This window comes from Hypanus sabinus, chromosome 26 (assembly GCF_030144855.1).
Source record: "Hypanus sabinus isolate sHypSab1 chromosome 26, sHypSab1.hap1, whole genome shotgun sequence".
Classification (NCBI taxonomy): domain Eukaryota; kingdom Metazoa; phylum Chordata; class Chondrichthyes; order Myliobatiformes; family Dasyatidae; genus Hypanus; species Hypanus sabinus.
This window is the reverse complement of record NC_082731.1, coordinates 14584907-14608691: the sequence shown is the minus strand read 5'-3', so window position 1 is coordinate 14608691 and position 23785 is coordinate 14584907. Positions and strand designations below refer to the sequence as shown.

The following is a 23785-nucleotide window of genomic DNA, read 5'->3' as shown; positions in this document are numbered from 1 at the left end:
CCAGGGTTCCGATGTTTCAGACGTGATAGAGGCAGAGGGATGAAGGGTGGGGTGGGGGGGGAAATGTTAATCAGGACAAATGTTACAGCAGTGCTCAGGCAGGACAGTTTAGAGGGCTTGTCTACCGAGGCCATATGGGTGGAGCTGAGAAACAGGAAAGGTATGACCACATTAACGGGGTTGTATTATAGACCACCCAATAGTCAGCAAGAAGTGGAGGAGCAAATCTGCAGAGAGATAACGGACAACTGCAGGAAACAAAGTTGTGATAGTAGGGGATTTTAATTTTCCTCATATTGATTGGGACTCCCATACTGTTAAAGGTCTAGATGGGTAGAGTTTGTGAAATGTGTTCAGGAAAGTTTTCTAAATCAATATATAGAGGTACCAACTAGGGAGGATGCAATGTTAGATCTCCTATTAGGAAATAAGTTAGGACAGGTGACGGAAGTGTGTGTAGGGGAACACTTTGGTTCCAGTGATTATAACACCATTGGTTTCAACTTGATCATGGATAAAGATAGATCTGGTCCTCAGGTTGAGGTTCTAAACTAGCAAAAAGGCCAAATTTGAAGAAACGTTAAAGGATCTAAACAGTGTGGATTGGGACAGGTTGTTCTCTGGCAAGGCTGTCGTTGGTAAGTGGGAGGCCTTCAAAGGAGAAATTTTGAGAGTGCAGAGTTTTTATGTTCCTGTCAGGATTAAAGGCAAAGTGAATAAGAATAAGGAACCTTGGTTCTTGAGGGATTTTGGAACTCCGATAAAGAAGAAGAGAGAGATGTATGACATGTATAGGAAACAGGGAGCAAAGGGGAACGCGCTAAGGTGGTGGCGCGATATTAATACGCAGCAGCCTCTCCAGACTCTGGATTGGGGATTGCCGAACGTTATGTGGATTTTTTGGTGTAGTCTGTTTTGTCATGTGCTTTTGTGATATCATCGTTTCATTTTTTTAAGGCACACTGCATTACAGTTGTGGTTTCTAAATGACAGTAAATTCAATCCAATTCAATTCAAATAAGTTGCTTGAGGAGTATAAAAAGTGCAAAAAATACTTAAGAAAGAAATGAGGAGGGCTAAAAGAAGACATGAGGTTGCTTTGGCAGTCAAGGTGAAGGATAATCCAAAGAGCTTCCACAGTTATATTAAGAGCAAAAGGATAGCAAGGGATAAAATTGGTCCTCTTGAAGATCAGAGTGGTCGTCTATGTATGGAACCAAAAGAAATGGGGGAGATCTTGTGTTTTTTTTTTGTGTCTGTGTTTACTAAGGAAACTGGCATGGAGTCAATGGAACTAAGGCAAACAAGTAGTGAGGTCACGGAACCTATACAGATTGAAGAGGAGGAGGTGCTTACTGTCTTGAGGCAAATCAGAGTAGATAAATCCCCAGGACCTGACATCCCTCGGACCCTGAAGGAGACTAGCATTGAAATTGCAGGGGCCCTGGCAGATGTCGGTATCCACGGGTGAGGTGCCGGAGGATTGGAGGATAGCTCATGTTGTTCCATTGTTTAAAACAGGCTCTAAAAGTAATCTGTGAAATTATAGGCGGAAAGTTTGATGTCAGTAGTAGGTAAATTATTGGAAGGAGTGCTAAGAGATAGGATCTACAAGTATTTGGATAGACAGGGACTTATTAGGGAGAGTCAACACGTCTTTGTGTGTGGTAGGTCATGTCAAACAAATCTATTAGAGTTTTTTGAGGAGGTTACCAGGAAAGTGGATGAAGGGAAGGCAGTGGATGTTGTCTACATGGACTTCAGTAAGGCCTTTGACAAGGTCCCGCATGGGAGGTTAGTTAGGAAGATTCAGTCGCTAGGTATACATGGAGAGATAGTAAATTGGATTAGACATTGGCTCAATGGGAGAAGCCAGGGAGTGGTAGTGGAGGATTGCTACTCTGAGTGGAGGCCTGTGACTAGTGGTGTGCCACAGGGATCAGTGCTGGGTCCATTGTTATTTGTCATCTATATCAAAGATCTGGATGATAATGTGATAAATTGAATCAGCAAATTTGCTGATGATACAAAGATTGGAGGTGTAGTGGACAGTGAGGAAGGTTCTCAAAGCTTGCAGAGGGATGTGGACCAGTTGGAGGAATGGGCTGAAAAATGGCATTGAGGCATTGTGAGGCATTGCTCTTTGAAAGGACAAACCAAGGTAGAACATGCAAGGTAAATGGTAGGGCAGGGAGGGGTGCAGTAGAACAGAGGGATCTGGGAATACAGATACATGATTCCCTAAATGTGGCGTCACAGGGTAGTAAATAGGGTATAGGGTAGTAAAGAGAGCTTTTGGTACATTGGCCTTTACAAATCAAAGTATTGAGTATAAGAGTTGGAATGTAATGGTGGCGTTGTATAAGGCATTGGTGAGGCTGAATTTGGAGTATTGTGTGCAGTTTTGGTCACCGAATTACAGGAAGGATATTAATAAGGTTGAAAGAGTGCAGAGAAGGTTTACAAGGATGTTGCCGGGACTTGAGAAATTGAGTTACAGAGAAAGGTTGAATAGATTAGGACTTTATTCCCTGGAGCGTAGAAGAATGAGGGGAGATTTGATAGAGGTGTATACAATTATGATGGGTATAGATAGAGTGAATGCAAGTAGGCTTTTTCCACTGAGGCCAGGGGAGAAAAAAAAGCGGAGGACATGGGTTAAGGGTGAAGGGGGGGAAAAATTTAAAGGGAACATTGGGGGGGCTTCATGCAGAGAGTGGTGGGGGTGTAGAATGAGCTGCCAGATGAAGTGGTAAATGCGGGCTCACTTTTAACATTTAAGAAAAACTTGGACAGGTACATGGATGAGAGGGGTATGGAGGGATATGGTCCAGGTGCAGGTCAGTGGGACTAGGCAGAGAAACGGTTCGGCACAGCCAAGAAGGGCCGAAAGGCCTGTTTCTGTGCTGTAATGTTCTGTGGTTTCCAGCACCTTTCTGTGGCTTTTCCTGTCCCGCTGACTTTCCCAATCCCTTCCCACAGGGCATCGGTGATGGACTGTTCACATACAGGGATTTCCAACCAAAGAGTGGGTCAGGACTGGGCAGAGTCTTCTGATCCGTCTGGACGTCTTCAGCCTTTGGACAGGGGAGACGGGAGTCCCGTTCAGGGCGGGGTGAAGCGGTACACGTGCTCCGAGTGTGGACGGGCCTTCAGCCGAGAGTCTCTCCTGTCGAAGCACCGTTGCCAGCTCACCGGGGAGAAGCCGTGGAAGTGCGGGGACTGCGGGAAGGGCTTTAACTACCCGTCCCAGCTGGAGATCCACCGCCGCAGTCACACCAGGGAGAAGCCGTTCATCTGCTCCACGTGCGAACAAGGATTCTACTGCCTGTCCAACCTCACCACGCACCAGAGGTTCCACACGGGGGAGAGGCCGTTCGTCTGCTCCGAGTGCGGGAAGGGCTTCAGCCAGCCGTCCAACCTGCTCAGGCACCAGCGGTTCCACACCGGGGAGAGGCCGTTCGCCTGCTCGGACTGCGGGAAGGGATTCACCCTGCCCTCCCAGCTGGCGAGGCACCGGTGGGTCCACACCGGGGAGAGGCCGTTCGCCTGCTCCGAGTGCGGGAAGGGGTTCACGCTCTCCTCCCAGCTGGTGAGGCACCAGCAGGTCCACACCGGGGACAGGCCGTTCACCTGCTCCAAGTGCGGGAAGGGCTTCACTCAGTCGTCCTCCCTGCTGACGCACCAGCGGGTCCACACCGGCGAGAGGCCGTTCGCCTGCTCGGAGTGCGGGAAGGGCTTCGCTCAGCTGTCCAACCTGGTGACGCACCGGCGACTGCACACCGGGGAGAGGCCCTACACCTGCTCCGTGTGTGAGAAGCGATTCGCCTACTCGTCCAACCTCTGGAAGCACCAGCGGATTCACAAGTGAAGGCTCCTTCCCACGGGACTTCTAAATTCAACGGAGCCGGAACACAAAGATCTTCACTCCCTCACGAGGTGGGATGGATGTGAGATTTTTAAAATAAATTCTAAATTTGGCAGGCTCAGTCTGCTCCCTCTAACAGGAGGGCCTTCCCTCCCTTCACTTTCTGGGCCCTGGATGATGTCGGACACTCGGACCCATTGGCCAACTGTGTCCACCTGAGAGAACAAACTGCTCTCAGTTTAACATTTTCGCTTTGACGGTCAGTAATCCGAGAGCCCCGTGGCATCAGGGTGGAACCTGGAGTCCCAGCTGACCAGAGAAATGGGGAATTCAGGGCCCTGCTCTGAATTTCTGTCTAACCCTCGGTGATTTCTTTTTTTTTTCTGGGAAATCCTCAGAAGGAAGGGACTTACGGACCGGAATTGCGTGCAGATGACGTCACCTGACGGTCACCTGACTGGACGTCGCGGTGGGGCGGTGCTGGGTGCTCTGTCCTGGGTGAGGATTGCAGTCTTTAGACCCGTAACTGTGACGCCCGCTGGAGTGTGGTGCGCTCAAAGCATTCACTGATAACTTTGCCACGTGCACGTGCAGTCACCCTGACAGTGGCCCACAGAACTGAGCCTTAAAGGGATCGACGGTCGGATAATGGCCCCTCCTCGGTGCATGTGATTTACAGCAAAGCTCCGAAATTCAGAAGGATCAGTGAAAAACTGCACACAGATACCGACAACCAGAATGCAAAAGGTAAACTGCAAATATACAAAAAAGCACGAGTAATAATAATAAATAATATTGAGAATATGATTTGTAGAGTCGTTGAAAGTGAGATTGTGGGGTCAGCTCAGCGCTGGTGTGATTGAAGTTACCCTGCCTGGTTCCGGAGACTGATGGTCGAGGGGCATCTGAGCCGCAGTGAGAAGAGAACACGGACACGAGGTGTTGCGGATGCTGGGGAAGCAGAGTGACCCGCGCAGCGAGGATCTCAGTCGGTCAGGCAGCATCTGTGGACGGGACTGAACCCGGGGTCTCGTCCCGAAACGTTGACGGGGCTAGTTCCGTCCCTAGATGCCGCCTGACCTGCTGAGCTCCTCCAGCACGTGGTGAGTGAACCGGCCCCCGGTTTCCTTGGCTGGGCGAGCCCGGGGAGAACGCTCTCCGGTCCCGCCACGCTCGTGCCCGATGCATCACCGGCACCAGCCAACCCGCCATCAAGAGCGGAAACACGGAAAGGTGCCGGGAAAAGGGCCAGTGATATCATGAAGCATCTCGCCCACCCTGATCGTGGACGACTTGCCCCACTCCATCAGACTCCAAACATACTTTCCCCGCGCAGTAAGCCTGATCAACAGTTCCACCCACTAGCTCCACCACTACCACTTATTTCCTGTCAGTGCCTTTTGTACAGCCTAGCGTCACTTAATGGACAGTCAGTCTATATAATCGTTATTTTCTATTTATTGTGTCTTGTTATTACTGTGTTCCTTATCTCTCTGTTTTTTTGTGCTGCATCAGATCCAAAGTAACAACAATTTCGACCTCCTTTCCACTTGTGTACAGGAAATGACATTACGCAACTTCGTATCTTGAACCGTGAACTCCAGTGTATTCAGTCCCTTGTAGCTGCTGGCTCTGTCTCTCTGCATTTGATCTATACCCTTCCAGACCTTTCATATCTGTCCCAGTGTCTCTGAAACATTGTAATTGAACCTGCCTCTACCACTTCCTCTGGCTGCTTGTTCCATACACCCACCACCTTCTGTGTGAGAAGATTGCCCACACCCAGGTCCCTTGTAAACATTGCCCCTCGGGTACTAAACCTGTGCCTTCTAGTTTTAGATTCCACTACCCTGGTCAACTAATCCCTGATAAGGCTCTGTATGGTCACCCTCAGCCCTCTGCACCCCCAGCCTATCCAGTCTCTCCTCATAGTTAAAGTCCCCCAGCCCACGTACCAGCCTTGTGAATTTTTACTGCGCTCTCGCCAGTTTAATAACATCCTTGCGATACTCAGCCGATCAGAACTGCACACAATACTCCCAACGTCTGCTCCAGCTGTACGAGGCGTTCCCAACACTTGGCAATTGAAGACGAGTGTTCCAAATGCCTTCTTTGCCACCTTGTCCGTTGTGTGGCCCCCTTTAGGGGGATATGCACCAGTCCCCAGAAGTTCCTTGATGCAGTTGCTGGGCTTGTGGGAGCCGATTTGGTTCACCTCCGGTGAATGTCCTTGTTTGATCACAACGGCAACTGGATTGAGGGACATTTCAAAACTGGTGCCCCGTCTCTCATCATCTTCACGTGGCAGCTGTCTGCTCTCTGCCCTCTCTGTGGAGAGCAGCCTGCTCGATCGAACTCCAAACAGTTTTCGAGGCACAAGCAAGGCAAAAGGAACAAGTAGAAGGTGCAGGAAAGTGAAATAATTGTCAGGGGTTGGCTATCTGGAAGATGTCACCCGCGGAATCGTTGGCTGGTGCCATCCTGTCGGGAATTCCATGGTCTCCGTCGTGTCACTTTGTACTGATTATGAACGTCTGCAACAGAATGAATCTCAGGTAGTATACGGTGACGTATATGTATTTTGATAATAAATTTACTTTCAACTTTGAACTTTGAAGTCTAGAAGGCCTGCATGCTGGGTATCACGTGCTTCGCGACATAATATCAGATGCGCAAGTGGTTCCTGGCTCCTAATAGGGGCTTTCTCGATTGTGGCGATTCCTCAGGTAGGTTAATAGCCACCCTCCAAGAGGACCGGAACCTTGTCTTAGTTCCGAGGCCTGCTTGCCTCAGTGGCCCGGAGAGTTATCTTGGCTGGTAGGGTCACCCATACCAAACAGGTCAAAGGGTAGAGGGCAGACGAAGACTGGTCACTGGTCCTCCAGCTTCGGAGGTTCAGCTCTGGGGCTAAACTGTTGCGGAAACAGCGATGAAGAGTCCTTCTGCCGTGCAGCCGAGTGTGGCGGTGTGCCTAAGTCTCCGCCCGGGACTGACGAAGCTGGCACGATGAAGGAACAGCGTCAGAGACGGGGGGGGGGGGACCATCATTGCTGCTCTAAACACCAGTGGCATAATGGGAGGTAAGTAAGTGAGCCGCCATGCGGCCAGCAATAGTTACGCAGTGGGCAGCGTTACCTCCCTCCCCTCCCTTCCTCTTCTCTCATTTGCAACAGAGTCTCACGGGTACGCACAGCCGGGCGGCAGACTGCCTTCCCTGAAATGTATCAATGAGCCAGTTGGGCTTCATGAAGAATCACTAGTTTTCAGCATCACTTTATTCTCAATTTGAGGACAATTTTCCAATTTTTTTTTTTGAAATTTTGCCTTTCCCTCACTCTGAACATTTCAAGAGGGCATTGGTATCGGGGGGGGGGGGATTCACAGACAGAACCACAGAACACCGCCTGAGTCAATCGTTCCACCAGGTCTTCAGCATTTCAATAGAAACACAGGGAACCTTCAGCACAATACAGGCCCATCGGCCCACAAGGCTGTGCTGAACATGTCCTTACCTGAGAAATTACTGGGCTTACCCACAACCCTCTATTTTTCTAAGCTCCATGTACCTGTCCAGGAGTCTCTTAAAAGACCCTATCGTATCCACCTCCACCACCGTCGCCAGTAGCCCATTCCACGCACTCACCACTCTCTGAGTAAAAAACTTACCCCTGACATCTCCTCTGTACCTACTCCCCAGCTCCTTAAACCTGTGCCCTCTCATGCTAGCCATTTCAGCCCTGGGGAAAAGCTTCTGACTATCCACACGATCAATGCCTCTCATCATCTTATACACCTCTATCAGGTCACCTCTCATCCTCCGTCGCTCCAAGAAGAAAAGGCTGAGTTCACTCAACCTGTTTTCATAAGGCATGCTCCCCAATCCAGGCAGCATCCTTGTAAATCTCCTCTGCACCCTTTCTATGGTTTCCACATCTTTCCTGTAGTGGGGCGACCAGAACTGAGCACAGTACTCCAAGTGGGGTCTGACCAGGATCCTATATAGCTACAACATTACCTTTTGGCTCCTAAACTCAATCCCACGGTTGATGAAGGCCCATGCACTGTATGCCTTCTTAACCACAGAGTCAACCTGTGCAGCAGCTTTGAGCGTCCTATGGACTCGGACCCCAAGATCCCTCTGATTCTCCACACTGCCAAGAGTCTTACCATTAATACTATATTCTGCTATCATATTTGACCTACCAAAATGAACCACTTCACACTTATCTGGGTTGAACTCCATCTGCCCCTTCTCAGCCCAGTTTACATCCTATCAATGTCCTGCTGTAACCTCTGACAGCCCTCCACACTATCCACAACACCCCCAACCTTTGTGTCATCAGCAAACTTACTAACCCATCCCTCCCTTCCTCATCCAGGTCATTTATAAAAATCATGAAGAGCCAGGGTCTCAGAACAGATATCTGAGGCACACTGCTGGTGACCAACCTTCATGCAGAATACGACCTGTCTACAACCACTCTTTGCCTTCTGTGGGCAAGCCAGTTCTGGATCCACAAAACAATGTCCCTTTGGATCTCATGCCTCCTTACTTTCTCAATAAGCCTTGCAGAGGGTAATTTGTCAAATGCCTTACTGAAATCCATATACACTACATTTACTGCTCAACCATCATCAATGTGTTTAGTCACATCCTCAAAATATTCAATTCGGCTCATAAGGCACAACCCGCCTTTCCAAATGTTCATAAATCCTGCCTCTCAGACAACCACTGAGGTAAGACTCACTGGTCTATAATTTCCTGGACTATCTCTACTCCCTTTTTTTGAATAGAGGAACAAATCCACAATCCTCCGGAACCTCTCCCGTCCCCATTGATGATGCAAAGATCATCGCCAGAGGCTCAGCAATCTCCTCCCTCGCCTCCCACAACAACCTGGGGTACATCTCATTGGGTCCCAGTGACTTATCCAACTTGATGCTTTCCAAAAGCTCCAGCACATCCTCTTTCTTAATATCGACATGCTCAAGATTTTCAGTCCGCTGTGTCATCCCTACAACCAACAAGATCCTTTTCTGTAGTGAATACTGAAGCAAAGTATTCATTAAGTACCTCTGCTCTCTCCTCTGGTTCCATGCACATTTTTCCACTGTCACACTTAATTGGTCCTATTCTCTTACGTCTTCTCCTCTTGCTGTTAGCATACTTGTAGAATGCCTTGGGGTTTTCCTTAACCCTGTCCGCCAAGGCCTTCTCATGGCCTCTTCGGGCTCTCCTAATTTCTTTCTTAAGCTCTTTTCTTCTTGACTAGATTTACAACAGCCTTTGTACACCACGGTTCCTTTCATCCTTTCCCTGTCTCAGTGGAACGTACCTATGCAGAACGTCATGCAAATATCCCCTGAACATTTGCCACATTTCTTCTGTACGTTTCCCAGAACATCTGTTCCCAATTTATGCATCCAAATTCCTGCCTGATAGCCTCATATTTCCCCTTACTCCAATTAAACGCTTTTCTAACTTGTCTGCTCCTATCCCTCCAATGCTATGGTAAAGGAGATAGAATTGTGATCACTATCTCCAAAATGCTCTCCCACTGAGAGATCTGACACCTGACCAGGTTCATTTCCCAACACCAGATCAAGTACAGCCTCTCCTCTTGTAGGCTTATCTACATATTGTGTCAGGAAACTTTCCTGAATTGCACCCCATCGAAACCCCTCGCTCTAGGAGCATGCCAATTGATATTTGGGAAATTAAAATCTCCCACCACGACAACCCTGTTGTTATTACACCTTTACAGAATCTGTCTCCCTATCTGTTCCTCGATGTCCCTGTTACTATTGGGTAGTCTATAGAAAAACACCCAGTAGAGTTATTGACCCATTCCTGTTCCTAACATCCACCCACAGATTCCACAGACATGTCTTCCACCTTTTCTGCACTTTCTCTGATCAACAGTGCCACGCCCCCACCTCTTTTGCCTCCCTCCCTGTCCTTTCTGACACATCTCAAGCCTGGCTCTTGAAGTAACCATTCCTGTCCCGGAGCCATCAAAATATCTGTCATGGCCACAACATACGAGTGTGGGAGGAGATATCTCGCTTCACAATGGGGAGCAACCGTGAGCATGTGTCCGTTGAGCTGAGTGACCGCACTGCTGAGGCACGGGGACAGTCGACTGAAGGTGTTAGCTCCCCGTTCGGAGAGTAACTGAATTCACTGCTACACTCAAACTTGGAGGACGCATTCCCCGTTTTTCCGTGCGGGGAGTCGATCACCCGGACTGTGAAGCCCAGAGAGGTGCAGGGGCTCCATTCCGCCGTTGTTGCTTCTGATAATGATCCTCGGGGCTGGGCCATGCTCAGTGTCACAACGTGGGCTCGTTACAATGATGTTCATAACTCCTACAGCCGGATTGGAGATTAATATTCTGATTCCCCAGTTCTAAATCTGATTCTGATTCTAATATTCTTCACAAATGGTCTTGATCGCCAGCACCCGGTGTGTCGCCTCTTTAAGGTGTTGTTCTGAAAGAATTTTAATAAACTTTTTCTGGTATCGAAGATAGCTGAAGGGCATTCTGTTTCCACCCGTGGGCACTGATGTTGAGGGAATTGTAAACTTGAAATATAAAGTTATTGAATGGTTGTCAATTTACGGATTAAGATTTCAAGTGCGCACACTGCGGGCTAGGTCACAGATTGGCACTGGATGACTGAGTAGAGGGATGCTTCTGTTCTGGTGCCGTCATCGTACTCCCCCCCCCCCCCCCCAGTTCATTGAGTGTTATAACCATTACAGCACAGAAACAGGCCATCTCTACTCGGAGAGTGGAACGAGCTTCCAGTAGAAGTGGTAGAGGCAGGATCGATATTGTCATTTAAAGTAAAATTCCCCCTCGTGTTACCCTTAAACTTTTGCCCCCTAACTCTCAACTCATGTCCTCTTGTTTGAATCTCCCCTACTCTCAAAGGAAAAAGCCTATCAACGTCAACTCTATCTATCCCTCTCATAATTTTAAATACCTCTATCAAGTCCCCTTCAACCTTTTACGCTACAAAGAATAAAGACCTAACTTGTTCAACCTTTCCCTGTAACTTGGATGCTGAAACCCAAGTAATATTCTAGTAAATCTTCTCTGTACTCTCTCTATTTTGTTGACATCTTTCCTATAATTCGGTGGCCAGAACTGTACACAATACTCCAAATTTGGCCTCTCCAATGCCTGGTACAATTTTAACATTACATCCCAACTCCTACACTCAATGTTCTGATTTATAAAGTCTAGCATACCAAAAGCTTTCTTCACCACCCTATCCACATGAGATTCCACCTTCAAGGAACTATGCACCATTATTCCTAGACCACTCTGTTGACAAAGTTAAATATTAGATTAGCTTTATTTGTCACATGTACAGCAAAACGATTCATTGGCGTCAAATCAGACCAGCGAGGACGGTGCTGAGGAGCCCACAACTGCTAGCAAAGCATGCCCACAGCTTCCCCAGCCTCCCCAAAGCATGCCCACAGCATCCCCAGCCTAACCCTAACCCATGCCCACAGCATCCCCAGCCTCCCCAAAGCATGCCCACAGCATCCCCAGCCTAACCCTAACCCATGCCCACAGCTTCCCCAGCCTAACCCTAAAGCATGCCCACAGCATCCCCAGCCTAACCCTAACCCATGCCCACAGCTTCCCCAGCCTAACCCTAAAGCATGCCCACAGCTTCCCCAGCCTCCCTAAAGCATGCCCACAGCTTCCCTAACCCATGCCCACAGCTTCCCCAGCCTCCCCAAAGCATGCCCACAGCATCCCCAGCCTAACCCTAACCCATGCCCACAGCTTCCCCAGCCTAACCCTAAAGCATGCCCACAGCATCCCCAGCCTAACCCTAACCCATGCCCACAGCTTCCCCAGCCTAACCCTAAAGCATGCCCACAGCATCCCCAGCCTAACCCTAACCCATGCCCACAGCTTCCCCAGCCTAACCCTAAAGCATGCCCACAGCTTCCCCAGCCTCCCTAAAGCATGCCCACAGCTTCCCTAACCCATGCCCACAGCTTCCCCAGCCTAACCCTAAAGCATGCCCACAGCATCCCCAGCCTAACCCTAAAGCATGCCCACAGCTTCCCCAGCCTCCCTAACCCATGCCCACAGCATCCCCAGCCTAACCCTAAAGCATGCCCACAGCATCCCCAGCCTAACCCTAACCCATGCCCACAGCTTCCCCAGCCTAACCCTAAAGCATGCCCACAGCTTCCCCAGCCTCCCTAAAGCATGCCCACAGCTTCCCTAACCCATGCCCACAGCTTCCCCAGCCTCCCCAAAGCATGCCCACAGCATCCCCAGCCTAACCCTAACCCATGCCCACAGCTTCCCCAGCCTAACCCTAAAGCATGCCCACAGCATCCCCAGCCTAACCCTAACCCATGCCCACAGCTTCCCCAGCCTAACCCTAAAGCATGCCCACAGCATCCCCAGCCTAACCCTAACCCATGCCCACAGCTTCCCCAGCCTAACCCTAAAGCATGCCCACAGCTTCCCCAGCCTCCCTAAAGCATGCCCACAGCTTCCCTAACCCATGCCCACAGCTTCCCCAGCCTAACCCTAAAGCATGCCCACAGCATCCCCAGCCTAACCCTAAAGCATGCCCACAGCTTCCCCAGCCTCCCTAACCCATGCCCACAGCATCCCCAGCCTAACCCTAACCCATGCCCACAGCATCCCCAGCCTAACCCTAAAGCATGCCCACAGCATCCACAGCCTAACCCTAACCCATGCCCACAGCATCCCCAGCCTAACCCTAACCCATGCCCACAGCATCCCCAGCCTCCCTAAAGCATGCCCACAGCATCCCCAGCCTAACCCTAACCCATGCCCACAGCATCCCCAGCCTAACCCTAAAGCATGCCCACAGCTTCCCCAGCCTAACCCTAAAGCATGCCCACAGCTTCCCCAGCCTAACCCTAAAGCATGCCCACAGCTTCCCCAGCCTAACCCTAAAGCATGCCCACAGCTTCCCCAGCCTAACCCTAACCCATGCCCACAGCATCCCCAGCCTAACCCTAACCCATGCCCACAGCATCCCCAGCCTAACCCTAAAGCATGCCCACAGCTTCCCCAGCCTAACCCTAAAGCATGCCCACAGCTTCCCCAGCCTAACCCTAAAGCATGCCCACAGCTTCCCCAGCCTAACCCTAAAGCATGCCCACAGCTTCCCCAGCCTAACCCTAAAGCATGCCCACAGCATCCCCAGCCTAACCCTAACCCATGCCCACAGCATCCCCAGCCTAACCCTAAAGCATGCCCACAGCTTCCCCAGCCTAACCCTAAAGCATGCCCACAGCTTCCCCAGCCTAACCCTAAAGCATGCCCACAGCTTCCCCAGCCTAACCCTAAAGCATGCCCACAGCTTCCCCAGCCTAACCCTAAAGCATGCCCACAGCTTCCCCAGCCTAACCCTAAAGCATGCCCACAGCTTCCCCAGCCTAACCCTAAAGCATGCCCACAGCATCCCCAGCCTAACCCTAAAGCATGCCCACAGCATCCCCAGCCTCCCTAAAGCATGCCCACAGCATCCCCAGCCTAACCCTAACCCATGCCCACAGCATCCCCAGCCTAACACTAACCCATGCCCACAGCATCCCCAGCCTAACCCTAACCCATGCCCACAGCATCCCCAGCCTAACCCTAACCCGTACGTCTTCCGAATATGGGGCGGGGGGACCTAGTGGCCAGGAATGCGGACGATACGAAGATAGCTGGAGAGGCAGATAGTGTTGAGTCTGCAGAAGTACTTGAACTTGATCAGGGGAATGGGCAAAGGGGTGCAGATGAGTTAAAGTGTAGGCGAGTGTATGAAAGTATAAAGGTGTAGACTGTTCTCTAAACGGGGAGCAAATTCAGAACTCAGAGGTGCAAAGGGTCTTGGGGAGTCCGAGTGCAGGATTCCCTGAAAGTTAACTCGCAGATTGAGCTGGTGGTCAGGAAGGCAAATGCAGTGCCAGCGTTAATTTCGAGACGACGGGAAGGCAAAAGCAGGGACGATGCTGAGGTTGTATTCGGAGTTTTATCAGATCACACACGTGAGCAGCTTCGGGCGCCCTCTTTCCGAAACGATGTGCTGACATTGCAGAGGGCACAGAGGAGTTTTACCAGCATGATTATGGGAAATGAAAGGGTTAACGTATGAAGAGGGCTTGGTGATTCTGGGCCTGTACTCGCCGGAGTTTCCGAGAATTGGGAGGGTGGGGGTGGGAGGCGGAATTCAATTAAACCCATTGTATATTGAAGGGCCTAGAGCGGGAGTGGAGGTGATGTTTCCTGTAGTGAAGGAGTCTCCTGTAGATGGGTGTAGCCTCACAATGGTGTCCCTTTCGAGCAGAGATGGGGAATTTCTTCAGTCAGAAGGTGGTGAATCTGGAATTCATTGCCACGGACGGCTGTGCAGTCTAAGTCATTGGGTATATTTAAAGCTGACAGGTTCTTGATTAATAAGGGTGTCATAGTTTATGGGGAGAAGGCAAGAGTATGGCGTTGAGAGGGATAATATATCAGCCATGATGGGATGACGCAGCAGGCTCGATGGGCCAAATGGCCGAATTCTCTTCCTATGTCTTATACTCATGGTATTATGGTCACAGGAGAATGTACACACTCCATGCAGACGGCCGGCACTGCGCTACCATGCCGAAATGGAACCGTGGGTACTGCCCTGCCTGGAGAGCCGGCTCAACCGGCCTCAGTCTCCTTGGAAGATCCGAGTAAAAAGAAGATGCCAGGTCGAGATTGGTGACGTCTAAAACGGGAGTGAAAACCCCTTCTAAAGCAAACGGGGTGGAAGGGGTGCCATTTTTGGAGTTTCAAGCGGTATTTGCAGCGCGCTGACTGAATGGATGGTGGTAGCAGGTCTTTTCATAACAAGCACCAGGTGGCTACGGACCGAGTTGTGGGGGCCTGATCGTTAGGTGTCTAATGTATACTTAAAGTGGGGAGGGGGCGGGTTGATGCGTTTTTGAACGGCTGGGTTAGTTGTGGGCATACTGTGTCCGCGTGGGATGCGTAGTTCGCAATGTTCGTGATGTGCACCTGACAAATAAAGATAATACTTAAACTCAACTTCCATAAGCTTCAAATCTATTGATTTGTTTGTTTAGAGATGCGGAACGGAGCAGGCCCACCTGTCTAATCACAGGACAATTTACAATGAGTAATTAACCTACTAACCCGTACGCCTTTGGGCTGCGGGAGGGAACTCAGTCACTGGAGAATAGAAACTGCTGCCAGAATTGCTCTCTGAACACCAACACCCCCGAACTGCCACGCTACTGTGACACAAAGACTAGACGAGCTTTGTCACGGCCGCTACGCTACCGTATCGAGGAGTTGGGGCTTTGGGTGCTGAGTACATTTGCTCCTGTTTCCAGTGTTTAGTGTGAGCGGTTTATACCACGTGCTTTAAGCAGGGAAAAGGCCCAGCCGGTCGTCACCGTTGATGTACAGCCATGCCATTTTATTTCAGGAATACGTACAAACATTTGAATATGTTTCGAAGTTTATGGAATGGAGAACAAATTAGTCCTTAGTCGACTGTCTGAGGACAGTGACAACCTGCACTCTCTCAGTTCTGTGCTGCTTTATTACGAAGGGCAGTATTTCACGTGGCGAGATGGTCGCAATGGATCCAACATGGTGATCAAAACGCGCGCACACAAAATGCTGGTGGAACGCTGCCCTTCGAGCCTGTTTGATATCATTTTCTATGCACAGGTGTGAAGGAGAATGAAATAACTTTGACTCCGGATCCGACGCAGCATTCAGAAACCACGATGGCTGAAAAACACCGCCAGTACGGTTTCAGTACCAGCGATGCGGCTGGTCAGGACGCTCGCCACCGCGCACCTGCGGAGCGCCAGTACGGACGTGCAAAGTCCAGCTCTCGACATTGGCGAGAGTTTGGGCGCGGTAAGAGCTCCGGGGATTTGGAACTGTTTCCACTGCCGTAAAGGGGGAGAGCGGTGCGAGTTGTGTCGGCCTCGTCTTGCTGGAACAGGTCGTCTCATCGTCACTGGTCTTGAGACTCGCTCCCCCCACCGCCGTGTCATCAGCAAACTTGACGATGTGATGCGACCCGAGTGCACGGCAACAGGCTCGGCACACATCCCCGGGGTGGGGGCACCCGTGATGAGGATGATGGGGAGGGAGAAGCAGTTGTGCATCCTGACTATTTGAGGCCTGTTCATGACACTCACTTGCTCAATGGCGTGTTGAGACCGGGGAGTGGGAGTTCGCTCAACAAAGTCTGTGGGACAATAGCATTGAGTGCCGAACTGGAATCCAGAAACAACAGTCCGACATGAGTACTCATTTTCTAGATGTGTCAGGGCCAGGTACATGGCATCTGTTCTGGATTGGTCCCGTCGGTGAGTGTGAAATATGGCAAAAATGCAATTTTTGATATAGAGTCAAAGAAAAGTACAGGACTGAATGAAAGAGATCCTTCTGCCCATCGATCTGCTCCGGGACCATCCACGTACCTATCCGAACTTCTCTTAAACGTTGAAATCGAGCTCCCATGCACTGGCAGCTCATTGCACACTCTCCACTCTGTGAAGAAGCTTCCCATTGTGTTCCCCTTTCACCCTTAACACATGACCCAACCAACCTCAGTACCTCAGTTGTGAAAGGGTTCTGTATACCTCTATCAAATCTCTCCCGCCCCCCCCCCCAAACCCAATCTTCTAGGTTTTAAGGAATAAAGTCCAACCTCAATCTTTGCTTATAACTCAGGCCCTCCAGACCGGCAAAATCTTGTAAATATTCCCTGTACTCTTTCCATCTCATTTATATCTTTCCCGTAGGTAGGTGACTAAACCTGCACACAATCCTCCGACTCGGACCTCTCCAACGTCTTACACAACTTCAACTTAACATCTCATCTCCTGTACTATGATTTATGAAGGCCAATGTGCCAAAGGGTTTCTTTATGGCCCAAATCTGCCTGAGACACCACTTTCAACGAATTATGGACCAGTATTCACCTATGCCTTTGTTCTACCACACTCCTCAGTGCCTACCATACCCTGGTTGTTCGTACCAAAGTGCAACACCCGGCACTTGCCTTGATTGAATTCCATCTGCCATTTTCCCAGCCGATCCAGATCCCTCTGCAAAGCCAAGATAACCTTCCCTGCTGTCGAGACAAATGTGCCGACAGAATGCTGACGAAAAGGCCTCGACAGATCGGATGTGAGATGATTTTTCCAAAAGTGGGGGCATCTATGACCAAAGGGTACAGCCTCAGAATAGAAGGAAGTCTCTTTGGAACAGAGATAAGGAGGAATTGGGCACTGAATCTGTGTGAAAGTCAAAGTGGAAGCCAAGATGTCGGGTATATTTAAAGCGGAGGTTGATGAGTCAGGGTGTCAAAATCTATGGGGGGAAGGCAGGAGAATGGGGTTGAGATGGGTAATAATCATAATGGAATGGTAGAGCAGACTCGACGGGCTGAATGGCCTAATTCTGTTCCTTTTCCTTATGGAGTTCATCTGGTGAATTTCCTTTAAACTGCATCCTTGTTTTTTTAAGGTAGGAGGACCAAAACTGTGCATGGTTTTCTGGGTGTGTCCACTACAGCTGTTACAAACCCTCCTTACTGAACCATATCAGATCCATTTCAGCAAGCTGACGGTGTGGAGTACTGATTGGGCCCCCTGCATGCGGGGGATCTCTCTGTTAGCGTGGGCTCCCGAGTGCACATTTTCCTCTTGGTGGGACTGGCTCATTGCTGCGACACTGCCAGTGGCCCAGCATGTACCATTCCTAATATAACTCTGTAAAAACATTTAACCAACCTGCTCCATCTCCACTCACACGCGACACCGATTCTTAAACCCCAAGCTGTTTGAAATAATGACCAAAATGCCATTTGCCTTCCTAACTACTTGTTGGACCTGCCAGATCCAGCCACTGGAATATCCCTGTCTCCCTCCATTTCGATAATCATCATTTTGAGCCGCAACAAAATGATGCCAAAAGTGTTTTGTTGACAGCCGAAGCCGAGATTCTGAAATAAAAAAACAGTAAATTGGAAGAAATACTCAGCAAGGTGGGAACATCCGTGGAAAGAGGAACCGCTAATGTTTCGGGGTCCGAAACCCTTTGTCAGAAAGTTTGCAAAGCGGAAAGAAACGCTTGTTTTCAGGAGAGGTGGGTAGAGCAAATGGAATATTTTTGATGTGGCAAGATCAACCAGGTTAGAGAGGCCGATAGACGCACATTAAGCTTCTCTGTCGGTGAATGGTGAGGTTGCAGCACGCGCACAGCAGGCCAGTCCATAGGAAAGGACCATGAAGACAGGAGCAAGATGCTGACGGACAGAAATGGTCATTTCCAATACAGACGTAGGAAGTAGGAGGTCATGTTTGGCCTCATTGTAACCGAGCCGGGCATGGGAGTGGGATGGAGAATTGAAGGGACCGGTCACCAGGAGACCAGGACCCCTCCTGCAGATTGATTGCAGCTTCCCCACAGAGCAGTGACCCAGTGTTTGGTTCCTCCGGTGTCGAGGAGGTCCCATTGTGAGCACAGAATGCAGGGAGTGGACGGGAAGAAGTGCAAGTGAATCACGGCTTCCCGCCCGGAAGGGCTGTTTGGACCCCTGGATAGCAGGAAGGAATGAGGTGGGAATATGCCATGAGACAGACGGAGCTGGAAGAAGACATGGCCAGAAAGTCAAGCTGAAAGAGTAGTGAGAGGAGCGTGTATCTGGCAGCAGAATTGTCATAACGGATCATCTGTTGCAGGTGGAGGCTGTTGCGGTTTAGGGCGTGGACTTGGGGAATTCTGGTTCTTGACTTTTCAGCAGGAGAAACGGCTGGTAGGCAACACCTCAAGCACTACCTCACTTCTCCTCCTGGCTTGTCGGAGTTCAGGAGCAGCAAGGTAAGGCTGCAGTTCCCTAAAACCCTGGTTGGACCACACTTGGAATATTGTGTTCATTTCTGGTCACCACATTATAGGAAGACTGTGGAAGCTTTAGAAAGGGTGCATAGAGCTTACATTTCTAAACAGAAGCTGTCCAGTTTTTATCTGAACGTTTCTCCACTTTGCAACTCTGCTGATGCCTCTTTAATTCATATGTTTTGGTTTTGGTTTTGCCCTAAAATTGAAAAGTTTTGGCGGGAAGTATTCCATACCTTCTCACAACTTTTTAGCATCCAATTTGACCCAAATCCCCTTAATGCCTTGTTTAGTATTATTGCAAATGAAGATATAACTTTAAATATTCCGAAACTACAAGTTTTAGTTTTTACCTCTCTTTTAGCAAGAAGAGCAATCTTGCTTAAATGGAAGGAGTCTACTCCTCCTACACATCTTCAATGGCTACGTGATATTATGTCGTATTTAAATTTAGAAAAGATCCGCTGCTCAGTCTTAAATCCGAAACAATCTTTTTATGATATCTGGGGACCTTTCCTAAATTACTTTTCCAATTTATAAAGTTTAACAGTGCCCAGACTTTTATGTATACTTCTATCTTCCTTTCTTAAGCGAATATGGTTTTTTTTCTCATTTATCCATTATCATCCATCAACTTTTTTCTTTGGTAGTTGGTAGGGGGTTGACTTTTTTAATATAAAATTTTGTTTTTCTGATGTATGACGTATCTTTAAATTTTTTATTACGGAGTGGTATATGTTTATGTGTTATGCTATAACATTTTGATCAATTTTATCACAATATATGAATGTACACGTTATGTTGAGATGTATCTATGTGTTGCACTCTGTAAATCTTGTTTTTTCTTCTGAATAAAAATACTGTAAAGTGCAGAGGAGATTTACCAGGATACTGTCGGGACTAACGGCGATAGGTTGAGTGAGCTGTGGCTTTTTTCTTTGGGGCAAAGAAGGATGTGAGATAACTTGATAGAGGTGTACAAGATGTTAAGTGGCATAGAGTGGATAGCCCGAGACTTGTTCCCAGGGTGGAAATCGCTAACATGAGGGGACATAATTTTAAGGTGATTGAAAATTATTCAGAGCGGCCCGTCGGGGTGAGGGTGGAGGCAGATACATTTGGGACATTAAAGAAACTCTTTGGAAAGGCACATGGATGATAGAAAAATGGGAGGGCTATGTAAGAGGGACAGGTTAGATTGATCAGGTTAAAAGGTTGACCTGTGATGTTCTATGAAACCGGGGGATGTGACGAAGTCATGTAGTCACAGAGGATGTGGTAGCTCCATGGAGGCCGTACTGGGTGTCGGAACTGAACCCAATGTCTGGTGCCCAGTTTAATGTTGGATACTAAAAAGGGAACAGACTGTGCTATCCGGCGATTATCTGATTTATTTGCCCTCCTGCCCGGTTCTCTGAACTGAGAGCATCAGCAGAAACAACCTACGGCTGTGAGAACCAGCCTGGCTCAACTCCCACCAGCAGACCCCGACCTCCACAGTCACTTGTGGACTCGCTGGTGCTTGCGCAGGTTGGACGAGCTGCGGAAGCCCTTCCCGCACACGGAGCAGACAAACGGCCTCTCGCCGGTGTGCACTCGCTGGTGCGCCAGGAGGTGGGAGGAGCGCGTGAAACGCTTCCCGCACGCGGAGCAACTGAAGGGCCTCTCGCCGGTGTGCAGTCGCTGGTGTGTGAGCAGGCTGGACGACTGAGTGAAGCCCTTGCCGCACATGGAGCAGGTGAACAGTTTCTCCACAAAGTGAACCTGATAATGCCGAGGCAAGTGGCTTAACTGAGTGAAGCCCTTCCCGCACACGGAGCAGGTGAACGGCCTCTCGCCGGTGTGACTGCGCCGGTGCATCTCCAGCTGGGAAGGGTAGCTGAAGCCCTTCCCGCAGTCCCCGCACTTCCACGGCTTCTCGCCGGTGTGGCTGCACTGGTGCATCGACAGTCCAGCGGCACAGCTGAGGCCCCGCTCGCTCTCAGGGCACGGAAACCATTCCTCCTCCCGGGAAATGGAGCTTATTCCCTCCATCGTCTGAGGCCGATGGTGTTCCGATCCCAGCAGGTCTGGTTGATTGTGGTGTGTAGTCTGGTTAGAGTCTGTCGTCTGCGAATCCCCCATCACTGACACCCTGTGAAATGAATTTAAAACAGAAAAGGCCAGTGATGTTGACGCCACAATATCATAATTAGAGTTATAATCACTAATAAAGGTCATGATATTTGTGATTTAGTGTTAACGGTACCGTAGATTTTGCAGACACACACACACAATTCCTGTTAATTGGGCCATCAATTAAGCAGGGCAGCTGCTTATTTGGGACAACTCTTAAGAAAAAAAAACTGAGAAAATAGTTGGGATTTCATTTGTAAAGGAGACTCTTGCCAAACAGTTTCCAGCCAGCGTCTGTCACGTGCACGTCACATAGCCATTAAACATTACAGTCGGCCCTCCTTATCCGCGGGGGATTGGTTCCCAGACCTCCCGCTGATACCAAAATTCGAGGATGCTCAAGTCCCTTATTTAACATGTATCAGTGTGGTGGTCTTTAGGACCCAGCGGAACCCCGGACTTTTTTTTAACCTGTCTCAGCGCGGTGGACATTAGGACCTGGTGGAGCTCTGAATCTGTTTCTGTTCACAAAAATAATCACGATCACGATTGAAGATAAAGTGGAAATAATAAAGCGATCGGAAAGAGGTGAAACGCCATCAGTCATTGGAAAAGCATGAGGCTACACTCGGTCAACGATTGGAACAATTTTAATGGAGTATGTGAAAGGCCCTGCCCCGATGAAAGCTACAATTATTACTAAACAACACAGTGGTTTAATTACTGAAATATGTATGTTTCATAAGTGTTTTATATGCACAGAAAGGTAAAATATGTACTATATACTAAGAAAAACATTTGACTAACTGACGCTAAATAATACCAGATGTACCTGTTCCGACTTCAAATCCGACTTAAAGATGGACTCAGGAATGGAACTCATTCATAACCTGGGGACTGCCTGTACTTTTAAATCATTTCTAGATTACTTATAATACCTAATACAATGTAAATAGTTGTTATACTGTATTATTTAGGGAATAATGACAAGATAAAATAGTCTGTACATTCTCAAATAACGAGTGCTGGAGAGAGAACTTCCGGGTTTTCTCAATCCGCGGTTGGTTGAATCCGCGGATAAGGTGGGCCGATTGTACGTGCTTAGAGTGAACAGCTTTTAATTAACATCACTTGCATGTGTCTGTATTCAGAAAGCATCAAGCATTCAGGCTTGGAGATGCCAGAAATGGCCAGGAGTGAAAATGAAACAATTTCACTTCTTCAGTGAGTTAGCAGCTATGAAGAATCTGAAGATAGTGACAAGTATCTTTAATGTTACAATAAAAGTAAAGATTTGGAGGATGCAATCGTACCGAAAGATTGCTTGAAGGCAGTCCATTATCTGCACTTCAGTGTCTGAGCTGATTTTGTTCATTTACAGTCAATCAAAAGAAAGCAGCAACATACACTCACTGAATTAGTTGTTCCATCGATAACTATTAGGAATAAATACAGCTTTATAGTACTGTAGTGGTATTGGTAGTGTTATAATTTGTTCTGTATTGTGGCGACCCATTTCCTGGCACATCCGAACCGGCTCACAATTAGCCAGCTTTCCGGCTAAGGGAGATAGCCTACGGGGGTTTGCGAGCAGAGAGCTTTGGAGCCACTGCGCCATGGGGGGCAGGTTGAGGGAGGCTTCAGAGTGAGGCTGAGGATTTCAAATAAAGTTTTTCTTCGACTGCAGTTACCGACTCCGTGTCGTAATTTTAGCGCTGCGTGTAGCACCCCGCTACAGTATTTCATTTAACTACATAATTTGCTACTCAGATGTAGCTTGTCTTTTTTTTTAAATACCTTTTTAACTATTTCCTTGGGGCTTGGGCCAACGGGGCAGCCGCTAAATAGGGTCAAAATGTGGCCCAATTAACTATAAGAGAGTGTGTGTGTGTCTGTCTCTGAGTGTGTGTGTGTGTGATTTATTATTCCTCTCAACCCCATTCACCCACCTTCTCCCCGCCACCTTTGATAACTTTACTAATCCAGAATCTATCAGCCTCCACCTTATATATACCCAAAGACTTGGCCTCCACTGTGGTCTGTGGCAATTAATTCCACTGATTCACCACCTTCAGTCTACAGAAACACCTCATTTCTGTTCTAAAGAGACATTCTTCTACTTTGAAGCCCTGGTCTGAGACTCTCCTGTTATAGGACACATGCCCTCCACATCCACTCTATTTGAGCCTTTCAGTTAGATTTTACTCTCGCTTTCAGCTGTCGGTTTTCTGGGGGTTGTCTCAATCGACACTTTCACTCCTACATGTGAGTTAGCCCTGTGCTGACGTCTTATTCAGAGCCACCCTGAACATGTTTCATGACATTTGGTTCCGGAGCGGAGTCACGATTTCTGCAGGACGGCCCACAGCCTCCGTTCCCCAGGGAACTCCGGATCACGTGCTGTGTCCCGGCCCCCTCTCCCTGTTGGATGGTTCCGAAACCCTTCTGGACTTTTCTTCTCTGAGATAACCTTTTCCTGCTCTCCGTTGCACCTCATTTGTGCAACAGACGTTGACCCAGTCCGGGACTCGAAGGGCTTATCGTCAGCTCCATTTCAAATTGAGCCCGAAATCAAACCCCGGCACATATATCCCACGACTTCCACCCGTCAGCCCATTAGTATGTCAAGGAGGGGTTGTTGTCCTTGGCCACCAGCATTTCAAAGGTAGAAGGATCGTGGATGAGAATGGGTACAAACCCTTGGCCAGCTGGTCTAATGCTCAGAGTATCGACATCTGCCTCACAGAGCTCGAAAGCTGGGTTGAAACTCGACCTTGTGCACTTGTCTGAGTGGAGTCTGCACCTTACCCCCTGCGTGACCACGTGGGTTTCATCCCAATATCACAAAGACATGCAGGCTGGCGGGGAGATATGC

The 23785-nt window shown here is 48.9% G+C and overlaps 2 protein-coding genes across 5 annotated transcripts in view; one reads left to right on the top strand and one right to left on the bottom strand.

Annotated features, from left to right (window-relative positions):
• LOC132381667 (gastrula zinc finger protein XlCGF57.1-like) overlaps nucleotides 1–23785 on the top strand; it is a 79011-nt gene that overhangs the window by 2315 nt on the left and 52911 nt on the right. The window contains exon 3 of the mRNA XM_059951271.1: nucleotides 2983–3867. Within this exon, the coding sequence (XP_059807254.1) occupies nucleotides 2993–3867 (875 nt within the window). The 5' untranslated portion in view covers nucleotides 2983–2992. The remainder of the gene's footprint in view (nucleotides 1–2982; nucleotides 3868–23785) is intronic.
• LOC132381651 (zinc finger protein 239-like) overlaps nucleotides 20164–23785 on the bottom strand; it is a 53754-nt gene continuing 50132 nt past the window's right edge. For all 4 annotated transcript variants that reach the window (XM_059951248.1, XM_059951247.1, XM_059951249.1 and 1 more), the window contains one exon: nucleotides 20164–20929. In XM_059951248.1, the coding sequence (XP_059807231.1) occupies nucleotides 20296–20919 (624 nt within the window). In that variant the 5' untranslated portion in view covers nucleotides 20920–20929 and the 3' untranslated portion in view covers nucleotides 20164–20295. The remainder of the gene's footprint in view (nucleotides 20930–23785) is intronic.